General features: G+C 44.4%; 1 protein-coding gene across 3 annotated transcripts in view; it reads left to right on the top strand.

Annotated features, from left to right (window-relative positions):
• The first annotated feature begins 337 nt into the window (after nt 1–337).
• LOC128326292 (1-acylglycerol-3-phosphate O-acyltransferase Pnpla3-like) overlaps nt 338–20,038 on the top strand; it is a 42,349-nt gene continuing 22,648 nt past the window's right edge. For all 3 annotated transcript variants that reach the window (XM_053252889.1, XM_053252888.1, XM_053252887.1), the window contains exon 1: nt 338–751. In XM_053252889.1, the coding sequence (XP_053108864.1) occupies nt 565–751 (187 nt within the window). In that variant the 5' untranslated portion in view covers nt 338–564. The remainder of the gene's footprint in view (nt 752–20,038) is intronic.

Below are 20,038 nucleotides of genomic sequence, written 5' to 3'. Positions count from 1 at the left end.
GTTCGCCTTAATGGACACGCCGGTCCTGCCTCGTCCTATTGTTGCCCTGAGCCCCACACCCCTCTAAGGACGGTCCTGGTTTCCGTTGACAGCCAGAATTAACACAGGGTATCTTCCCGATCTTCTGGGGGAGTTACTGCAAGGCGGCCGCCTGAACTGACCTCAAACCCTGGAAATTTTCCATGGCCCACATTCCTAACAAGCCAAAGCAGGACAAAAAGCTCCTCCCACCAAACCACAGCTCGCCTCCAGCTTCCTTCTTTTTCTATCTCTACGGCTCCTGACCTGGTCTGTTTTGCATAGTCCCTCCGATTGGCTGAGACATCGGGTATTACATCCCCAGTAAGAGGATGGAGGCGGAGTGGAGAGCACGTACACGTCGTTGTGTTGTCAACTCTCGCCGGAGGTCCTCTTCTCAGTATGAATCAACCTGGCTCTCTGTGGGGAGTTTAAGCTTGTCAGCTTGGCTCAGTTGCCTCGCGGCGGCCTGCTTACCTGCCTCCCGGCCCAACTGGACTTCCCTTGCGCCGTGTTTTTCGGCCGGGCCGCCGGAAGGCAGTCGGGATGCTGGACCGCCAGGCCGGCTGGAGCGTGTCGTTCGCGGGATGCGGCTTCTTGGGCGTTTATCACATCGGGGCAGCCACCTGCCTCCAGGAACGCGCCCCGCACCTCATTCGCGACGCCCGCCGGATCTACGGCGCCTCCGCAGGAGCCCTCACCGGCGCCGTCCTCGTTGCAGGCGGTTCTCTTGGTGTGTATCGGTCGCCTCGGAAGGAAGCATGCATGGGGGGAGGAGGGGTCGGGATTGCCATCTCTTTTCCTGGTTCCCTTATGGGGCTTTGTGCCTTAGACAGCCGCGTGACGAACAGACATTCTGTTTCAGTGTTTAGACCATTAATTAAAAAATTTAAACATCTTTAAAAGGTGCCCCCTATTAATCAGGCAGCAGATTTTGTTTTTAAACATTTAATTTCTTAAACATTTTTGGGTGACAGGTGCCTTCTAAGAGGCATCTCACAAATGAAAGGAATGTCTCTTCTGAAATGGTGCTTGTGAATGTGCTTGTTGTGAAATGTGCATGCATCATCTAACAATACAGTGGTTTCAGAACTGTTGTTGATGATGTGCAAATTTATGTATACAGTACAATTAATTAAGGCTGCAATCCTGTGCATAAGAACTTTGAGCAAACGTGTATAGGGTCAGGTTGCACAACCTTTTTAACCAAGTGGCAGCCCTAATTCATGTGAGAAATTGTGTTTGCTCATATCCAAAAGAACCTAGGAAATCTGAGGTGCTAAAATGGCACTAGCATGACCCAGCCTCCTGACTATCTTGCTTCTGAAAGAAGGGTTGGATAGGATTAAAGTTCCTAAAATTTGAGGAATGGGGGCTTAATATGGAAAAATCGCATACTTTCAAAATAAGGTTTATGTGGTTGCGGGGAGCAGTAGCAAATTTAGAACATGTAAAGATGTACTTTGCCACACAACACTAACTGCTGAATTAGGTTATTCATTCCCACAAGGGTATTGTAATGTAATGAACTTGGGACTAGGGTATCTGTCAGACCACATCTGACCATACATGTCTGCCAGGGCATTCCTTTCAGCATCTCGAGCCCTGTTTATGACCCCATCACTGGTGGAGATCTGATTGATGGGAACTAGAGATAGGGTCTTTTTGTTTGTAGCCTCTTGCCTTTTTTATTTATGTAAAATATGTATACCCCACCCAGTGGTCCTTCTGATTTTTTCCATCTCTGTGCAGAATGAGTTCTGTTCTGGGCATCAGTATCAAGGCAGTGTGTGTGCACCTGCATCAGAATGGGGCCTTCCCCATCCAACCTGAGCGGGATCTAAAATGATCTGAGAGGACATTCAAAAACTTGTGAGTGTGCACATGCCTTAGAGGGAACAGTGACCCCACCCCTCCAGTGCACTGCTGTTTGGGAGCAGCTCACAAAATTAATAAAACAGATAAAACAATATAAAATTAAATTATTCACCTCACCTCAAATGTTTAGCAACATATATGATTAAGGCTAAGGGTTTTTTCAGACTTTGTCATCTCTGTAGTAACAAGTTCTAACTTAGTCTGTGATGTGATCCATTTTATGGACATGCGTTGTTTTTACAGCATTGTGTTGGAATATTGAGAAGTAACTTTCCCCCCACATATTAGGTAAATATGTAAATACGTAAATGCAAAAAAGTGATCCAGCTCTTGGAAGAATTGGTATAATCTTGAGCTAAATTCCTGTATATGTTGTTGAAAGAGGGTTTTAAAAAATATGTTCTTTAATAAAGTACTAGACAGCATGTATAATTCATATTTGATTGTGTTCTAGTGCAGGGATTCCCAACCTGTGGTACAACATATGTTGCTGAACTACAACTCCCATCATCCCCAGCCCCAATAAATTGTAGCTGGGGCTGATAGGAGTTGTAGTTCAGGAACATTTTGAGTAGCACAGGTTAGGAACCCCCGTTCTAGTTGAATAAGAAAAGGCAGCATCATTAGGGGGAGAGCTCTAAAAATATGTGATTAGAGGTGTTGCATCACAGTAGAACTTTGACCTCAGTGCTCTGGTAGTTGTAGTACACTGCCAGTATGGTACTGACAATATAGTTAAGATGAGGAATTGTTTTAATATTCTAACTGAATATTATATTGGTCATTAAATCTGAAATATTTTTCCCTGCCCCAATCTGCCTGAATGCTTGCAGACATCAACTAGGTGACAAACAACAACACCCCACCAAATCGGGTGCAGTTCTGATGTAAATTGACTGAGATGGAGCAGTTTTAAAACAAAGCCTTAAACTCTAGAAAACAACTGTTGGCTATGTTTTTTACCATCTGCTAACATACTTTATAATTGATTTTAATTTCCCTTTCAAAACAAGGCACAGTGCCCCAAAATGCATTCATACAATAAACATCCAACCCAAAATTTGTGATTTCTGATGCATTGCAATGCACCCAATTGTTGATATATTCACAGCATCCCACAAAAGGCCTGCTAAGTAAATATGTCATCAGTACATTACACTAGATCTGTGCTCTTACAGTATCCAGCTGCAGTCCTCAAAGAACCTGCACTGGATTCAGTAGGCAATTTCAGTCCTGCAAAATTGTCCATGTTGACACCAGGACAATTCCAAGGGTCAGATAATTAGGCATGTTACCACTCTTTCAATTGCTGTAGCCATAAGCAAATTTTCAAGTAAATATTGTATATATCCAGTGGCAAGAGAACATCTCCTACTATAAGGTCATACTACAAAATCCTTAAATATTATATATAGTGTCTGAAACATGCAAAATACATCGATAATGGGATCAGAAATCATATTGATATGAAATTTGATAATGTCCAAAAATTCTGATTCCACTAGCAATGTATTTTGCATGTTTCCTACATTATCTATAATATCTAAGGTTTTGTAAAAATATGGCCATATTGTAGGAGATGTTCACTTGCCAGTATTTGTATATTAACTTGAACTTAAAAAATTTGGTTATGGCTACAGTTATTGAAAAAGTAATAACATGCCTGAGTCTCTTACCCTTGGAATTGCCCACGAGTTCCTCATATCTCAGCCAAAAAAATTGCAGACAGCTGAATGGGGCTGTAGCTCAATGGTAGAGCATCTGCTTTTAATGCAAAAAGTCCCAGGCTCAATCCTTGGCATCTCCAGGTAGGACTGGGAAGGGTTCCTGCCTGATATCTTGTAGAAGCCACTACTAGTCAGGTCGTTCACATGACCAAAATCCCTGGAGTTAGGGAGGGCTGGGAGGAAGGCAAGATTTTTCCTGCCTTCCCCTCATGACCGGTGTTGCTGTCGGGTTCCGAAGTGCTGTGCATGACTGGTGCATGAGTGCTCAGGGAGCAGAAAGGGGACTTAATCCTGAGTGGCACCCAGGACCTGGTGTGTGATGTCATTGCCACTGACCCTTTAGGGAACAGTGACCATAGTGTGATCAAATTTAGCATACATGCAGGGAGAGAATAACCAAGGGAATCTAACACAGGCACTTTGAATTTCAGAAGAGGAAACTTCTCCAAAATGAGGAGTATGGTGAAAAGAAAGCTGAAAGGGAAAATCAGGAGAGTCACTTTGCTCCAGAATGCATGGAGTTTACTCAAAACCACAATACTAGAAGCCCAGTTAGATTGTATAACCAAAAGCAGGAAAGGTACTGCTAAATCCAGGAGGATACCAGCATGGCTAACAGGTACAGAAAGGAAGCCATAAAAGGGAAGAAGACTTCCTTCCAAAATTGGAAGGCCTGTCCAACTGAAGAGAACATAAAGGAGCACAAACTCTGTCAAAAGAAATGCAAGGTGACAATAAGGGAGGGAAAAACAGAGTTTAAGGAACATTTAGCTAAAAGCTTCAAGGGGAATAACAAAAACTTATTTCAATACATCAGATGCAGGAAACCTGCCAGGGATGTGGTTGAACCATTAGACAATGAGGGAGTGAAAGCAATTATTAAGGAGGCCATGGAGGTTGCAGAGAAGCTGAATGAGTTCTTTGCGTCCGCCTTCATGGCAGAGGATACTGAGCATATACCTGTTCCTGAACCAGGCTTTTTGGGGATGGAGGCTAAAGAACTGAGTCAAATAGAAGTGACAAGAGTTGATGTTCTAAAGTGTCTGGAAAAACTGAAAACTAGCAAATCACCAGGTCAGTTGGCATCCATCCAAGAGTCCTCAAAGAACTCAAATGTCAACCTCCTTGCTGATCTCCTTGCAAAAATATAACTTATCCCTGCAATCAGGCTTTGTAGCGGAGGACTGGAAAGTAGCAAATGTAACACCAATTTTCAAAAAGGGATCCAGGGGCGATCCGTGAAATTACAGGCCGATTAGCTTAACATCTGTTCCAAGAAAATTGATGGAAAGCATCCTCAAGGATAAAATTGTAAAGCAATTGCAAAGCATAGAAGAACAGGCCCTGCTGGGAGAGAACCAGCATGGTTTCTGCAAAGGTAAATCTTGCCTCACAAACCTTTGGAGTTCTTTGAGAGTGTCAACAAGTGTATGGATCAAGGTGAGCCAGTTGACATTGTATACCTGGACTTCCAAAAAGCTTTCGACAAAGTTCCCCATCAAAGGCTCTTGAAAAAACTTAGCAGTCATAGTATAAGGGGACAGGTTCCAGTGTGGATCGGTAACTGGTTGAAGGTCAGGAAACAGAGGATAGGAATAAATTGACAGATTTCACAATGGAGGGAAGTAAGAAGTGGGGTCCCCCAGGGATCTGTACTGGGACTGGTGCTTTTTAATTTATTCATAAATGATCTAGAAGTAGGGGTAATCAGCGAGGTGGCCACATTTGCAGATGATACCAAACTTTTTCAGGTAGTGAAATCCAAAACAGAATGTGAGGAGCTCCAAATGGATCTCTCCAAATTGGGTGAGTGGGCGACAAAATGGCAAATGCGGTTCAGTGTTGACAAACGTAAAGTGATGTACATTGGGACGAAAAACCCCAACTTCAAGTATATGTTGATGGTATCTGAGCTGTCAGTGACTGACCAGAAGAGGGATCTTGGGGTCATGGTGGACAGCTCGTTGCAAGTGTCGACTCAATGCGCAGCAGCTGTGAAAAGGGCCAATTCCATGCTAGGGATCATTAGGAAGGGGATTGAAAATAAAACTGCTAATATAATAATGCCCTTATACAAAACTATGGTGTGGCCACACCTGGAGTACTGCATACAATTCTGGTCTTGTAGAACTGGAAAAGGTGCAGAAGAGGGCAACCAAGATTATCAGGGGCCAAGAGCACCTTCCTTATGAGGCAAGGATATAACACTTGAGGCTATTTAGTTTAGAAATAAGATGACTGTGGGGAGACATGATAGATGAGTGTCTATAAAATCATGCATGGTGTGGAGAAAGTGGATAGAGAGAAATTCTTCTCCCTCTCCCATAACACTAGAACCAGGGGTCATCCCATGAAATTGATTGCCTGGAAATTAAGGCCAGCAAATGGAGGTACTTTTTCACACAATGTGTAATCAACTTGTGGAATTTTCTGCCACAAGATGTGGTGACAGCTAACAGCTTGGATGGCTTTAAGAGGGGTTTGGATAACTTCCTGGAGGAAATGTCTCTGTTACTCTGCCTCTGAGTAACAGTTGCAGGGGAGTAACAGCAGGAGACAGGGCATGCTCTCAACTCTTGCCTGTAGGCTCCCAGTGGCATCTGGTAGGCTACTGTGTGAAACAGGATGCTGGACTAGATGGGCCTTGAGCCCGATCTAACAGGGCTGTTCTTATGTTCTTAGCACTGAGCTACAGCCCCATCAGGGGCGTAGCAAGGTTGGAGTGGGCCCAGAGACAAGATTTTAAAATGGGCCCCTCACTGCCTTCCTTCTTGTCCTGGCCCAATGTCTCTGCTAACTATCCCAACTAGTTACAAGGTGTAAATAACAGCAGAACTAACTAATACAACAGAATCAGGGATGTAGGATCATGACCATGCCCATGCCCAGTATGTTTAGAAAGGGTTAATCTCCTTTGTGATTAGAAACACACTGAAGCTAGTGCTTATGTAACAGCATCCCTGGGGGAGTTAATCAGAATACTGGTCATAGTAATCACATATCCATTAAGTGAATCCCATTTTGGCACTGCCTTCATCAACTTCCAAGACATCTCACAGTGTCAAAATATAATGCAGCTTCTAGCCTACCTTACTTAAGCAATGAGCCCACCATATCAAATAGTAGCCATATGGGACTTCTCATCACCAAACGACATGGCTTTGAGATTTTTGCAACATTAAACTGTTTCACCAACCTTGATGAGAGTTTGGAGGCACTATTTACATCAAACTCAAAAGTTGCACTTGCTATTTAAGCCTTTAGCATAAAGCAGCCCACCCCCTCATTCTGAGCAAAGACCCTTCTTGTAACACTTATTTTGGGACTACAGTACAAATATCAAGCTCAACTCAATAGAAAATAAAGGCAAAATTGCAGGGCTCCCAGCTGGAGCCTAGTGGAAAGTCCACTAAGGGGAACACAATCTCCTTCACTTGAAGGTCCTTGAAAAACCCTGAAGATAATAATAAATAATAATTATAACAGCAACAGTAGTAGTGATATAATGATAGTGTTCTTTGCCCTGCATTAGACATTAACATTCCTACAATAGTATAAAAGAAGCTGAAATCAAGACAATCTCTGCATTAAGAATGCATTTTTGTGTGGGAGGAGGAGGGTGCTGGGGAAGAAAAAAATTAGGGAGCGCATGTACTGTAACAAAAAGCACTTGAGGGAATAGCCTCCTCCCTTCTGTTTGCAGGACGCCTCCGCCAGTTAATTAATGGGGGTGGGGGGGACTATTCTGGTCATCTCAATGCAAGTCTGCAGCAGAAGAGCAGCCCCTCTTTCCTGGAGCCAGCTATTTGTAATTTCACTACCAAGTTGCAGGGAGTGAAGGAGAGGGGCGAGTGGCTTTGAAGGAGAAGGGCGAATGTCTCAACAAGCCGGCTGCCTCTGCGCCGGGTAGCTGCTTACCTTGGTCCCCGGCCACAACCTGCCTTTCCTTGGTTCTCCCTTCAGCAGTGGCGCCAGGCTGAGGCAGGACAGGGCAGAAGTTGGCAACAAAGGAGAAAATTCTTAGTCTTAGACTAAGGTGTCTGACTCACAATTCCCCATACTGAGAGTGCGAGTTTATTCTCCGAGGAGTCTCTGGACAGATTTACTTGTATATAAATGTCACACTTCCCCATGGCGCTTATTTCCATGCAAGGCTGCAAAATCTTCGACGCACTTCTTGGAAGTCTATTGAGTTTCCCTAACAAAAGCAGGTACGTTACACACCATGTTAGGGCAGGAAGTGACAGTGGGCAAATGGGAAGCCTGGATCTACCAGTAGACAGGGAAATACAAACTCTCTTTAGACCATGCAGTTTATAACCACTTGTTCTCAGACTGGAGACCAATACAAGTACTTTTGCAGCTCTCCCAACTGCACTCGAGAATCGGGCTGGGACTTTGAAAATTGCGATTGCTCAGCAGAATTCTTTGGAAGCAAACCCCTCACCGATTGGTGACGGGACAAGGCTTCCTCCCTCGCCCCTTGCAGAAATTGTGCTTAAGTTAGGAGTGCAGTGTTAACTCACAATCCACCATGTACTTCAGTGGAGTCCAAGGGTGCAGTGGAGTGGGGCGGCAGTGGCTGTGCTTGGGTGGGCAGCTGGCAGCAAGCACGCCAGCACAGTGAGCAGCTGGCTGGGGCGGGGAGGCTGCGCGGGCGCCCAATGGGAAAGTTTGACTACTGCAAAGTGCTGCAGAGGAGGGGGTGGGGAAGCCTTTGCTTTAGAAGGGAAGGACGATCAGCAGCCCACAAGTAAATGTTTTACTTACTGCGCCCTACCCTCATCAACATACAAACTCTGGCGCCAAATCTCACCAACACACACACGCTGCTCTGTCCTTCTGCTTTGTCCGATCCCTTGCCTCCCCCGCCCCAATTCTTCTCTCAATGAGTAGTTCAAGACACGCAGCAGCACACACCAGCAAGTGCGTTGGGCGCACCGTGCCCACCACCCATTCCCACTCGAGTCATTCAAGACAGTAGCAGCAGCACTGCAGGGGAGATTTGCAGGCATTTGGGGAGAAATGGCGCTTGCCGCTGGCTGGGTTGAGTTGCTTCCATGGGTGGCTGCGGCAGCAGTGGGGTGGAGTGGACAAACACTGGCCTTAGGACAGCAACAGGAGGAATTAGCAGTTGGCCCTCGTCTCGGTGGTCCCTCCCCTGTTGTTATAATATAATATAAGGCTACCGGTAGCCTAGCCCCTACTCAGCGGCGGCGGGAATGCCAACTACCTGAGGAGGAGGAGGACTCCATGTGTTCTTTTGTGTTGTCTGTGTCATATCGTCGCGCTCTCACTGTCTCCCTTGTAGTTTAGCAGGCTGCGGCAGCAGCAAGGCAGGGAAGGAACAAACAACGAAGTGCAAAGACTAAGAGAGCAGCCTCGAAATTTTTCTCTGTGTTGCTCGCTGGCTTCCCGCCTTCCTGCACTGAGGATGGGATCATATGCCACTCACGTGCAGCACCCAACCAATGAAAGGGAAGGGGAAGGAGGAGGAGGCGCCTTCGGCAATGAAGTGAAAGGGTGTGGAGGAAGGAGGAGGGAAGGTCAGATATGGCGGCATGGCCACGCGGCACAAAAAGAACCCCCACCAATTAAACAGTAAATAATGAAATGAAGCCCGGGTGGGCAGGGGAGTCATGTGACTTGCCTCTGGGGTGCCCCCCGAGGCAGTGGGCCCCCAGACGACTGTCTCCCCTTGCCCGATTATAGTTACGCCCCTGAGCCCCATCCATCTGTCTGCAATTCCAATACTTCTTCAATCCTTCCATTTTTAGTCAGAGATGGTGATTGGGAAAGCTGCATCTGTTTGGTTTCTACCCAGATACAGGCTTCCCCAGCCCATTGCCAGCTGAAATGCCAAGGCAAAGTGTGGGTGCATGAAGCCTCATTTCTAAAACCACCATAATACTCTGTACACACACAGTCTTCACATTTTATATGATGCGGAAATTTAGGTGTACACATTAATTTGCAATTTCCATTCTTTTTAGAGCATGAGTGAAAATTGAAAGCATTTTAACTCTCATCTTAAACGGAAGGCTTTTGGATTACTTAACTGATGGTAGCACACAATAAATAAAATGGTAAAAATATTTCAACGTATCACATCACAGAAGTTACATAATCTTCTGATTTATGTGTTGTTCTGGGTTGATGTTTCAACTTGAAAACTTATGGACCAGTCCATCTGCATATAGCACTCCAGTGGTCTCTGTCTTGACTGATTGATTGATTAAGTGCCGTCAAGTTGGTGTCGACTCTTAGCAGCCACGTAGACAGATTCTCTCCAGGATGATCTGTCTTCAACTTGGCCTTTAAGGTCTCTCAGTGATGCATTCATTGCTGTCGTAATCTAGTCGATCCACCCTACTGCTGGTTGTCCTTTTCTTCTCTTTACTTCAACTTTTCCCAGCATGATGGACTTCTCAAGGGAGCTGGGTCTTTGCATAATGTGTCCAAAGTATGATAGTTTGAGCATGGTCATTTGTGCCTTGAGTGAAAATTCTGGATTGATCTGTTATGATCCATTTGTTTTCCCGGCTGTCCATGGTATCCTCAAAAGGCTTCTCCAGCACCAAAGTTCAAGAGCGTCAATACCTTTTCTGTCTTGCTGCTTCAAAGTCCCGCTTTCACATCCATAGAGTGTCACAGGAAAAAATATTGTCTGAACCATTCTAATCTTTGTAGATATAGTCACGGCATCTAAATATCCTTTCCAAGGCCTTCATTGCAACCCTACCAAGTGCTAGTCTGCAGCGTTTTTCTTGACTGCTGGATCCTTTACTATTGATGGTTGATCCTAAAAGGCTGAAGCTATCCACCACTTCAGTGTATTCATTATCAATTCTGAGGCTGGTTGATGTACCTGTTGTCATTAGTTTAGTCTTCTTGACATTTAGTTGTAGTCCCATTTTTTCACTGTGCTCCTTGACTTTTATTACTAGAGCTTGCAGATCATCTGCATTTTCAGTTATCAGAGTGGTGTCATCAGCATAGCACAGGTTATTGATGTTTCTTCCTCCAACTTTAAAACCAAGTTCATCTTCTAATCCAGCTTCTCCCAGTATAAGTTCAGCATGCAAGTTGAATAAATAATGAGAATGTATACAGCCTTGTCTCACGTCTTTGATGATATGGAACCAGTCTGTTTCACCATGTTCTATCTGGACTGTGGCTTCCTGTCCTGTGTATAGGTTTCTCATGAGAACAATGAGATGTTCTGGGACACCCATTATCCAAGGAATATTCCACAACTTGATAAGGTCGTTGCAATCGAAGGTTTTTCTGTAGTCAATAAAGCACATATTGATTTTTTTGTATTCTTTGTCTTTCTCCATTTCTTTCTCATAGGTTTAATTTTTGAAGTTGTTATATCTCAAAATCTCAGAAGGATAGGGAGGGGGTTCTAAGCACCCTGTTCTTCTTCCCACTGTCAGGGAGAGGAAATGCCTTGCTCCTCCCTGGGAGCCCAGGCAGGCCTCCCTCTCCAATGGCCTTCTCATCACTGGCTTCAAGCCCATTATATATGTCCCCAGGGTCAGCTAACACCCCCCTTAGCCCCTCCCTGCCTTCCTTTCCCAGCCTCCTGTATGCTGCCTGTTAACCCTTAAAGGGGCCCTCTTATAGGACTCCATTTCCTCTCTCTGAATAATCCAGCAGGGTCTCTGCAGAGCAGAGGGACTGCTAGCTCCTGGCTGCAGCCAGGCAAGAGCTTGTTGGGCCATTCTGGCCCAGTCAAGGGCAGCAGTCTTCCCAGCTTTCCTCATCCTCACCTGCCTCCCAGCATGGTTGCCGGTGGCTTCATGCACGTCCAGGCAATCCCCGGCTGTTGATCTGTTCGCCAACGGGGTCGGTCGGATGAGTGCCTTCCTCTGCTGGGTGTTGGGGAAAAGTCCTGACACTTGGGTAATTGTCTAGCTGATTCTACTATCCTGGAAATGTCACAACAGCATTTTTTTAAAAGGAGTTGTGTGTGAGATTTGTAGCATATTGAATGGTGTGTGAAAATCTTAGTTAAGTATCTTAGAGGATTAAACTCTTATCTGTTAAAATGGTGCCTTCACTTTTTAATCGGTATACCAATCAAGTGAAAGAACATCTTTTCCTTGTGTCCGTCAAATATAAACATACATATATTGGTAAACACACTTTGAGATATAACAACTTCAAAAATTAACTTCTGAAGTTATAAGTTGTAAAGTAAAATGTTGTGAGTGCACCTTTTAAAATGCAAATTTTATTACACTCTTAAAATTTTTGTTTACCTCCCTGATATAACTGTTGTAATGCTCTGCCACATTTAGCTAGATTTTTCAACACCTCTCATCATGAGGAAAACTGAGTAGCACAAAGAATACAGATTTGAATTTTTACTGTTGCAAACTGTATATTGCAAACAAATTGATGTGTCTGCAACTTTTGAAGGAAAGCTCTATGGCCTTTCATGGAGAGCAAATACTGTAAAACCATTAATATAACTGAGACGTCTGAATGGTCTCTCTGCAATTTTATTTTAAATACACTGAGATGAAACAGCAGAAGGTTGTGAATTTAATTGGAACAGCAGCACGGAAACCTGTTCCCAATTGCTGTTTTTCCCCCAATCAGAATTGTGCTCTCCTCCCCAACAGGTGAGGAAGAATAGTCAATTTTGATCTTTTTTAAAAAAAAAAAATTGTCCATCATGCTATTCTGGATATTCACAACCCCTGATCAGTGCATTCTAGTTTTAAAGCAAAACAGACAAAAACCCTGGAAGGCTATTCACAAGTCTCCCATAAATAATCTAGTGTGTTACAAATGGTTAATTTGGTTTTTAGGTTGTTTCATATCTTATTTTACTCTTATGTAATAGCTTCGACATATGTAGTCTTATATATCGGTACCAATATTTACTCTTAAGGTTCTTTTCATCTGGGTCTGAACTGAAATCTGTTTATCTGATCAAAGATTGTAAATTGAACAGAAACATCTAGTTCAACCCTTTTACCTGTTTTGTTCAAATATAGATGCAAGGTTGTGTATTTTCCCCAAAAAGTATGTATTTTGCTTGCTCTAGTGGTATATAAACTATTAGCAATTTCTTCATTAGCAGGCAACTATTGCAACTGTAAGAGAGAGAAAGAGACTCCTATTCCTCCCCCCCGCCCCCAGTTAATCTAGCATTCAGTTTGGTCTTTAAATAGTTGAGCAACTATTTCTGGCCTGTTATTAGTAGGACAGATTTCTTTCAGAAAGATGACTAATGTCTTCTCTGGAACTTAAACAGAGGGCAAAAGTTGTGACAGGGATGAAAAATACAATAGCCCTAATAAACTGGTGGTGCTAGTCCATTTGCAGCCTTGTGATTGGATGAGGAAAATAAGCTGAGACTCAGCTGACATGTGGTACGATTAGTTATCTCCCCCTGTGGAGAAGGTTACTACAGGTTATTAACCTATTCCATTTCTTGGGCAGTACTTGGAAAGAGAGAGAACATTATGTTAGTGCCTTCAGTTGTCAGTAATACCAACAAGCTAATCTAAAAGAAAATAATTCATTTCAGAGAATCAGTTCATTTCAGAATAGTCACACAAGTCTGACCATCATCAATCAAGGAATATATATTTGTTTAATTATGGCAAATTTGGAAAGCCATTGGTTATCTATTCCAATATAACATTATTTTTTGTTTATTTATTTAAAATATTTATACCCTGCCCCTCCAGTGTACTCCTGCTCGGGGCAGCTTGCAACAATAAGATAGACACAAGATACAATAAAAGTAATAAAATTAACTAAATTAAACAAAAACAAAACAAAAAATGTTGTCCGATTAAAAAACCACAATCATTATTATGTTTAAATTATAAAAAGCTAAAGAACCTACCAGATATCATATACAAAAAAAAGTAGCATTAAAAAGCCTCCTTTAAAAGGTGCATTTTAAGATGTTTTTAAAAAACACTGAGGGAGGGAGCATGGCAAAGCTCTTCAGGGAGGGTGTTCCACAGCCAAGGGGCCACAACTGAAAAGGCCCTGTCTCTAGTCCCCGCCAACTGGATCTCTAGTAGTGGCGGAGTCATGAGCAGGGCCTGAGATGATGAATGGAGGGCCCTGGCAGATTCATATGGGCAAATGTGGTCCGTCAGGTACCCCCACCCCAAGCCGTGTAGGGCTTTAAAGGTAAATACCTTGAATCTAGCCCGGAAGCAGACCAGTAGCTAATGAAGCTGATGCAGGATGGGTCTAATACTTGTGAAGTGACTTGCATCCACGAGCATCCTTGCGGCAGCATTCTGAACCAGCTGAAGCTTCCGAACAGTCTTCAAGGGCAGCCCCACGTAGAGTACATTGCAGTAGTCCAGTCTGGATGTTACCAACACATGAGTGACTGAGGTCAGGCCCGACTTCTCCAAGTAGGGTCACAGCTGGCATACCAGCTGTAGTTGGTAAAAGGCGTTTCTGCACACGGCCGCCACCTGCACCTCCAAGGACAGTGTTGGGGACAGAAGCTGCGGACTTTGTCTTTCAGAGGGAACGTGACCCCTTCCAAGACAGACTTACCTCATTACTTGAATGATCAGTTCTACCAACCCAAAGCACTTCTGTCTTATCTGTATTGAGTTTCAGCTTGTTTGCCCCCATCCAGTCCAGAACAGCCTCCAAGCCCCAGTTCAAAGCATCCACTGCGTCCCTGGTGTCTGCTGACTTAAAAGATGGGTATTGCTGGGTGTCATCAGCATATTGATGGCACCACAGCCCACACCTACGGATGACCTCTTCCAGGGGCTTCATGTAAATGTTAAACAGTGTGTAGAAACAGCATTGTTACTACAATATATTTCCAGTCACTCCTTTGCATAAATCTTGGTTTGAAAAGAAGTTGTGTTTTTTTTTAAGAGAAGAGTTAAGGTACTTCAAAATTCACTCATGCACCAAAAAGAATGGGGGTCTTTCACACATTGTGTTCATTTATAATATAGTCTCCATGCATCTACACTTTTCCTTGGTCTTTCACCGCCCCCCCAAGCAATCTCATTACCACCACCATGCACACAAATACGAATGTGGCACACAAATGTGTGCTGCAGGAAGTATACATAGATTTGCAACAGGCACAGGTACTTGTCACAGGCAAATGTGGACCACATCATGTCAAAAGCAAACACATACTGCAGCACGTCACATAGAAACATGCACCACAATGCACAAACTTGTACTGCAGTACATGTCCTGTGCTACAGCATGAACTAGCATCACATGTAAACAGATGGTGCAACATGTGACACACTCCCAGTATATCACACGTGTACTCCTCAGCAAACAGTAGCATGCCCCATGCAAACACGGCAATACAACACATGCTGCAGCATGAAAACACACTCAAGTGCTTAGATCCACCCTTCTCTATCTCACACTCTCTCACACACTACACACAAATGTGCACCTCTGCACACCATGTGCAAATCTGCATCACAACCACACACTGCAACATATGGAGACACACACTCCTGCAGACCATGTGCAAATGCATGGCATAACACAAGGCATTTGTGCTCTCTAGGAAGAGTTTGAAAATTATGCTGCCAATGAAAGCATGCAGTACATCATTTTACCTCTTAAAAACTGGCTCCTACATCAGTTCCCAACTTCCTGCCTGAGACTGCCTGCCCAACATGTCATTGACATTTGGAGTTGGGCAGAGAATCTCAGGTGGAAGTCTAGAACTAGCATGTGAGAATCAGAGGTCGGTGGGTTCAGATAACATGCCTGCTGGGAGTGCATGTTCCTGGTAAGCTCCAGTTCCCATCTTACTACTTTGGGGCAGTTGTGTGAAACTGCCAGTGGAAAGGAGGGTTTGAGCCCAGTGGAAAGGAGGGTTTGAGCCCTATTTCACACTGTAGCTATGTCCATCCTCTTGTAATTACTTTACTTTTGTAAAGGTTCGGGTAACCCCTGGCCCACACTGCAAATCTTCAATTATCTATGCAATATTGCATATTGCAAATCGTCAATTATCTATGCAATATTGTCCACTGAAAGGCTTTGGGAGTTCATTTTAATGCCTGCAACGTAAAAACATCAGAAAATATATGCCACAGAGGGAGGAATGTTCTAATATTAAAAGTATAACACGTAATGGTTAAAATTGTCATTTCTTGTGCCCCTCCCTGCACATGCCGTGCCCTCGCTGACTGCCTTGCTCACCTGCTCCTCATCCCTCTCTGCGTGACAGCCAACCATTCACTGGAACGCATCATGCACAAACACCCACTTGACAGCTCTTTTTCAGTCGTTCTTTCAGGGCTTTAGAGCAAGTTTATATCAGTTATTGGTGCATGACGGAATTTTTAAGCATCTTAACGCTTAAGAAATAGCAACATTTGCTCTCAATTGAACTATGGTTGCAACATGTATAGAATATCGTGTTGATGAATAAAATGGGATATTTTCCTAAATTTCAGAATTCATTGTGTTATCAACTGTTACTTATACAATACATATGGTTGGGGGGAGGGCAAAGCGCTCTGTTATTTTCCTTTAAAAATACTTTAAAGTTAGCGGAAAACTGCAATCCTAGAAAGAGACTGAAAACGCAGCCTTATTGGCCGATGCAATGATGCACTTTCTTGTTCTGCTCTGGCCAGAGATACTGCAGCTTATTCTGCTGGGTTTTCTCTGCCTTCTTTGCTGTCAACCAACAGGCCCTAAAATTATTAAGATGAGCAGCAAACTGCATAGCGGTGGGGGCGGGGCGGGTCATCCAACTTTGCTACCAACTACCGTGTTTCCCCGAAAATAAGACAGTGTCTTATATTAATTTTAGCCCCAAAAAATGCACTAGGGCTATTAGCCGTACATCAGAAATTACTGCTAGGTCTTACTTTCGGGGTAGGTCTTACTTTCGGGGAAACAGGTAGTAGGAGGTTGCAGCTCTGAGTTGGATGAGATACTACTGGAGCGAAGGAACTGAGGAACCCTCTGTTTCTCTGACACTGCAAGCCTTTGGTGTATGAGGCAGTGGCAGCTCTGATTTGAGAGGGATACTGGAGGGGACTGAGGAACTCCTTGCCACCATCTGTAGTGATCCTGGGGGCGGGGTTGGAGTGGGGGGAGCAGTACGCAAGCAACAAGACAGCATGTGGGGCAGGGAGAGTGAGGAACTGTCTCTGATACTGCAGGCTTTTGCTGTGTGTGTGGGTGCGGGGTGGCAACTCCGGTTTGGGGGGATACTGGAGGGGGGCTGAGGAACTCTTTCTCTACCACCGTCTCTAGTGATCCTGGGGGTGGGGTTGAAGTTGGTGTGTGTGGAGAGCAGAAGGCAAGTTACAGACAGCAACCTGGCAAGGCAGTGTTTACATATTCTGCAGTTAATGGCGGAAGAAAGAAAAAAGGACTCTGCACACATGTTGGCACCGTTGGTGGTTATTCTTGGCCTTTTTCTTTCTTCCACCATTAGCTGCAGAATTGTGTTCCATGCCTTACTGTTAACTGCAGAATGTCCTGCAACACACCCAGAATTAAGAGCAGGGATTCCAAAGCAGATGGAATCTTTCTTGGCAGGGGTGTGGATTGTCCTTTTATCCCTACCTTAAGATGGTGGTTCCTTGTTGCCTGGTCCTGATTTTAGGAAAACTATTTTGCCTCCATGTTCACATGGCCAAGCCTATGGTTTCTGCAGTCCTGTGGACCTCTGCACGGCAGGCATATTTCTCCTGAATCACACAAACTACAGTTAGACTACTTGGACATTGAGGCAAACTCAAACCAGGATTGGATGACAGGGAATTGCTGAATGCAAGGGGAGGAGGGAGCACACAAGCCCAAGGTTCCTGCAGGCTTGTTAATGTAACACCAAACCATGGTTTGACACTGGATCTAAATTACTGTGTCATTGGCAAAACTGATAACTGCTGTGCTGAGTCAACAAAATATATTGCAGTAACATACCAAAAGATATTCCTTTTCAGCCTTTGAGGAACACATGATAGACCAGAAAGCTGGGACAGCCCTGCTATAGGTGGTATGGAAAAAGAGCCATCTGATTTACCTGCTGGGCAGTGCACATGCAGAGCAGAGGCCAGGTCTTGATTCAATCATCTTTATTACGGTCCAAGAGCAGCATAAGAAAGCGTGAGGCAGTAATTATGAGGAGTACATACATTAGGATAGGACAGATTATGAAGCAATAAAACTAAATTACATTAACATTACTACACTAACATTACTATAAAATGATTACTATAACATTACTAATATTTACTAGTGGTTATAAACTATAAGTACTATAAAATGCTACTCTGTTGTGAGAAGGACTGTAAAGCTACTACCACAGCTCAGCTTTGTTATATGCATCTGTCTATGAGAGGATAAAATGTAAGATATTTAAACTATAGGAAGGGGTGACTAAAATATGTAGGGCAGTATAACTAGCTGAGAGCGAAGCAGGCAAGTAAAATAGACAGTGGCTAAAATCAGTACAAGACTATTACATGGTTATGGACTGGCAGTCAGGGCCCAGCGGCTCTTGTACGCTGCCGCACAGAACTTGGCAGTGTTATACTTGAAGGCCTTATCTTCATCTGAAAGCAGCATCCTGGTGTAAGCTTGACTAAGGCGGCCAAGGTGCTTGAGGAGCAGTGGAAGTATAAGCTTGTCACAACTGTCCTTATAAAAGGGGCAAGAGAGGAGTACATGCTCTGTGGTTTCTACCTCCCCAGTGTCACAGGGACAAAGTTTTTTCATGCTCAGTAGCTTTCTGTATTTGCCTTCCAGCACTGCGGAGGGAATGGCATGATAGCTGGCAAGGGAGAAAGCCCTTCTGTAGCTTGGGATTTCCAGCTGTGTCAAGTACACAGCAGGGGAAATGGTGAGTCTAAGTCTTTCTGAGGACAGGAAGCCTGGTGCCCCGCCGAGGTCAGCCTGGTACTCAGTGTCCAAAATCCTCTGTTTGATGGCCATTTTTGCCTTGTCACAGCCCATAGCAAGTAGGAGGGGCAGGGAGAAGCCCAGTAGCTCCACTTTATTCCGGACTGCCCATTTCCAGGAGGATTGGGAATGGTCCTGTAAGGTCAGAGATGCCAAGCCCCAAGGACTGTGAGCTAGTTTGAGCCAGTAGTTGAGAACGATCATCCACACCCTGGCCTCAACTTTAATTATACCAGATTCCAGGTGTAGAGTAGCATTGGAGACACAGCAAGGCACTTGTGGGGCTGCTCTTAGACTGGATACGTTTTAGTGAGACAGGATTGGAGAGGGGTACTGGGAGGGCACCATAGACTAGTTGAACCAGCAGCTTGGCCTCAAATAGTTTAAGTGCTGCTGGTAAGTAGTGGCCACCTCTAGTCCATAAGAACCTCAGAATAGCAGTGGAGCTTCACTATGCAGTGAGGGTGACATGATCACCATGGGCCTTTCTTGTGCCAAAGGCATGAAGGACCACCCCAGGTGTGTGAAGGAAGCGACCTGCTCAATTCTGTGGCTGTCAATATTCCAGCTGCGGATCTTGGGTCTTCTGGTGAAGACCATGACCTTAGTTTTTTGTTAAGAGTTCTTCACTCTTGCAGAACTGAGCTAGTGTTGCCAGTGCCCTTCAGAAGCTTATAGAGGTTCTCAGGAGCATTGTCAGCATATAGTAGGGTAGAAATGCTTCTTTCGGCCAACTTGGAGGTTGGAAGTTCGAGTTGCTAAGATGGCTCACCATGGCATTGATATAAAAGTTGAAAAGAAGTGGGCCAGGTTACATCCCTGTTTGACTCCCTTTTGGCTTGGGATATGGTTTGTAAGGTGTTGTTGGGGGCTACACCTCACCCTGAGTGTCATATCTGTGTGAAACGTGCAAAATTAGGTAGAGCAGGCATCAATCAATTGAGGAAGATTCCAGATTCTCCCATAGCTTAACTTGGGATATGGAGTCAAAAGCGGCCTCAGGATCTATGAAGGCAGGGTAAAGATAGTCAGAATTGTTGTAGGAATACTTTTTGATGAGCACCAGGCATTGATCAATTATGGATATGCCTTCCCTAAAACCTGCTTGCTCATCTGCCAGGAGATTTTCTTGTTCTAACCAGTCCTTGAGGTTTCCAATGTAGGTTTCTGGCATATATCTTGCCGCTGGTGTTGAGCAAGCTGATTGGCCTATAGTTGGCAGGGTCATTCCTTCTTCCCTTTTAAAATATGGGGATGATGATAGCCAACCCCCAGTTCTTGGGAATCCAGCCATGGGAGTCAATGCAGGTAAATAGTGAAGCCAGAACTGGGGCCCACCACTTCAGATTACTTTTTATACGATCCATAGGGATGAGGTCTTCCCTGGGGGCCTTCCCCGCTTTAGACTGGGAGACAAGAGACTCAACTTCTGCTGCCGTAACTGGTGGCCAGCTGGGCCGGTCTTCTATATCCAGTAGTGGGGGGTCCAGATCCTCAGTGGC

Source organism: Hemicordylus capensis, chromosome 5 (genome assembly GCF_027244095.1).
Source record: "Hemicordylus capensis ecotype Gifberg chromosome 5, rHemCap1.1.pri, whole genome shotgun sequence".
NCBI classification, from domain to species: Eukaryota; Metazoa; Chordata; class Lepidosauria; order Squamata; family Cordylidae; genus Hemicordylus; species Hemicordylus capensis.
This window is presented reverse-complemented; position numbering and strand designations above follow the sequence as displayed.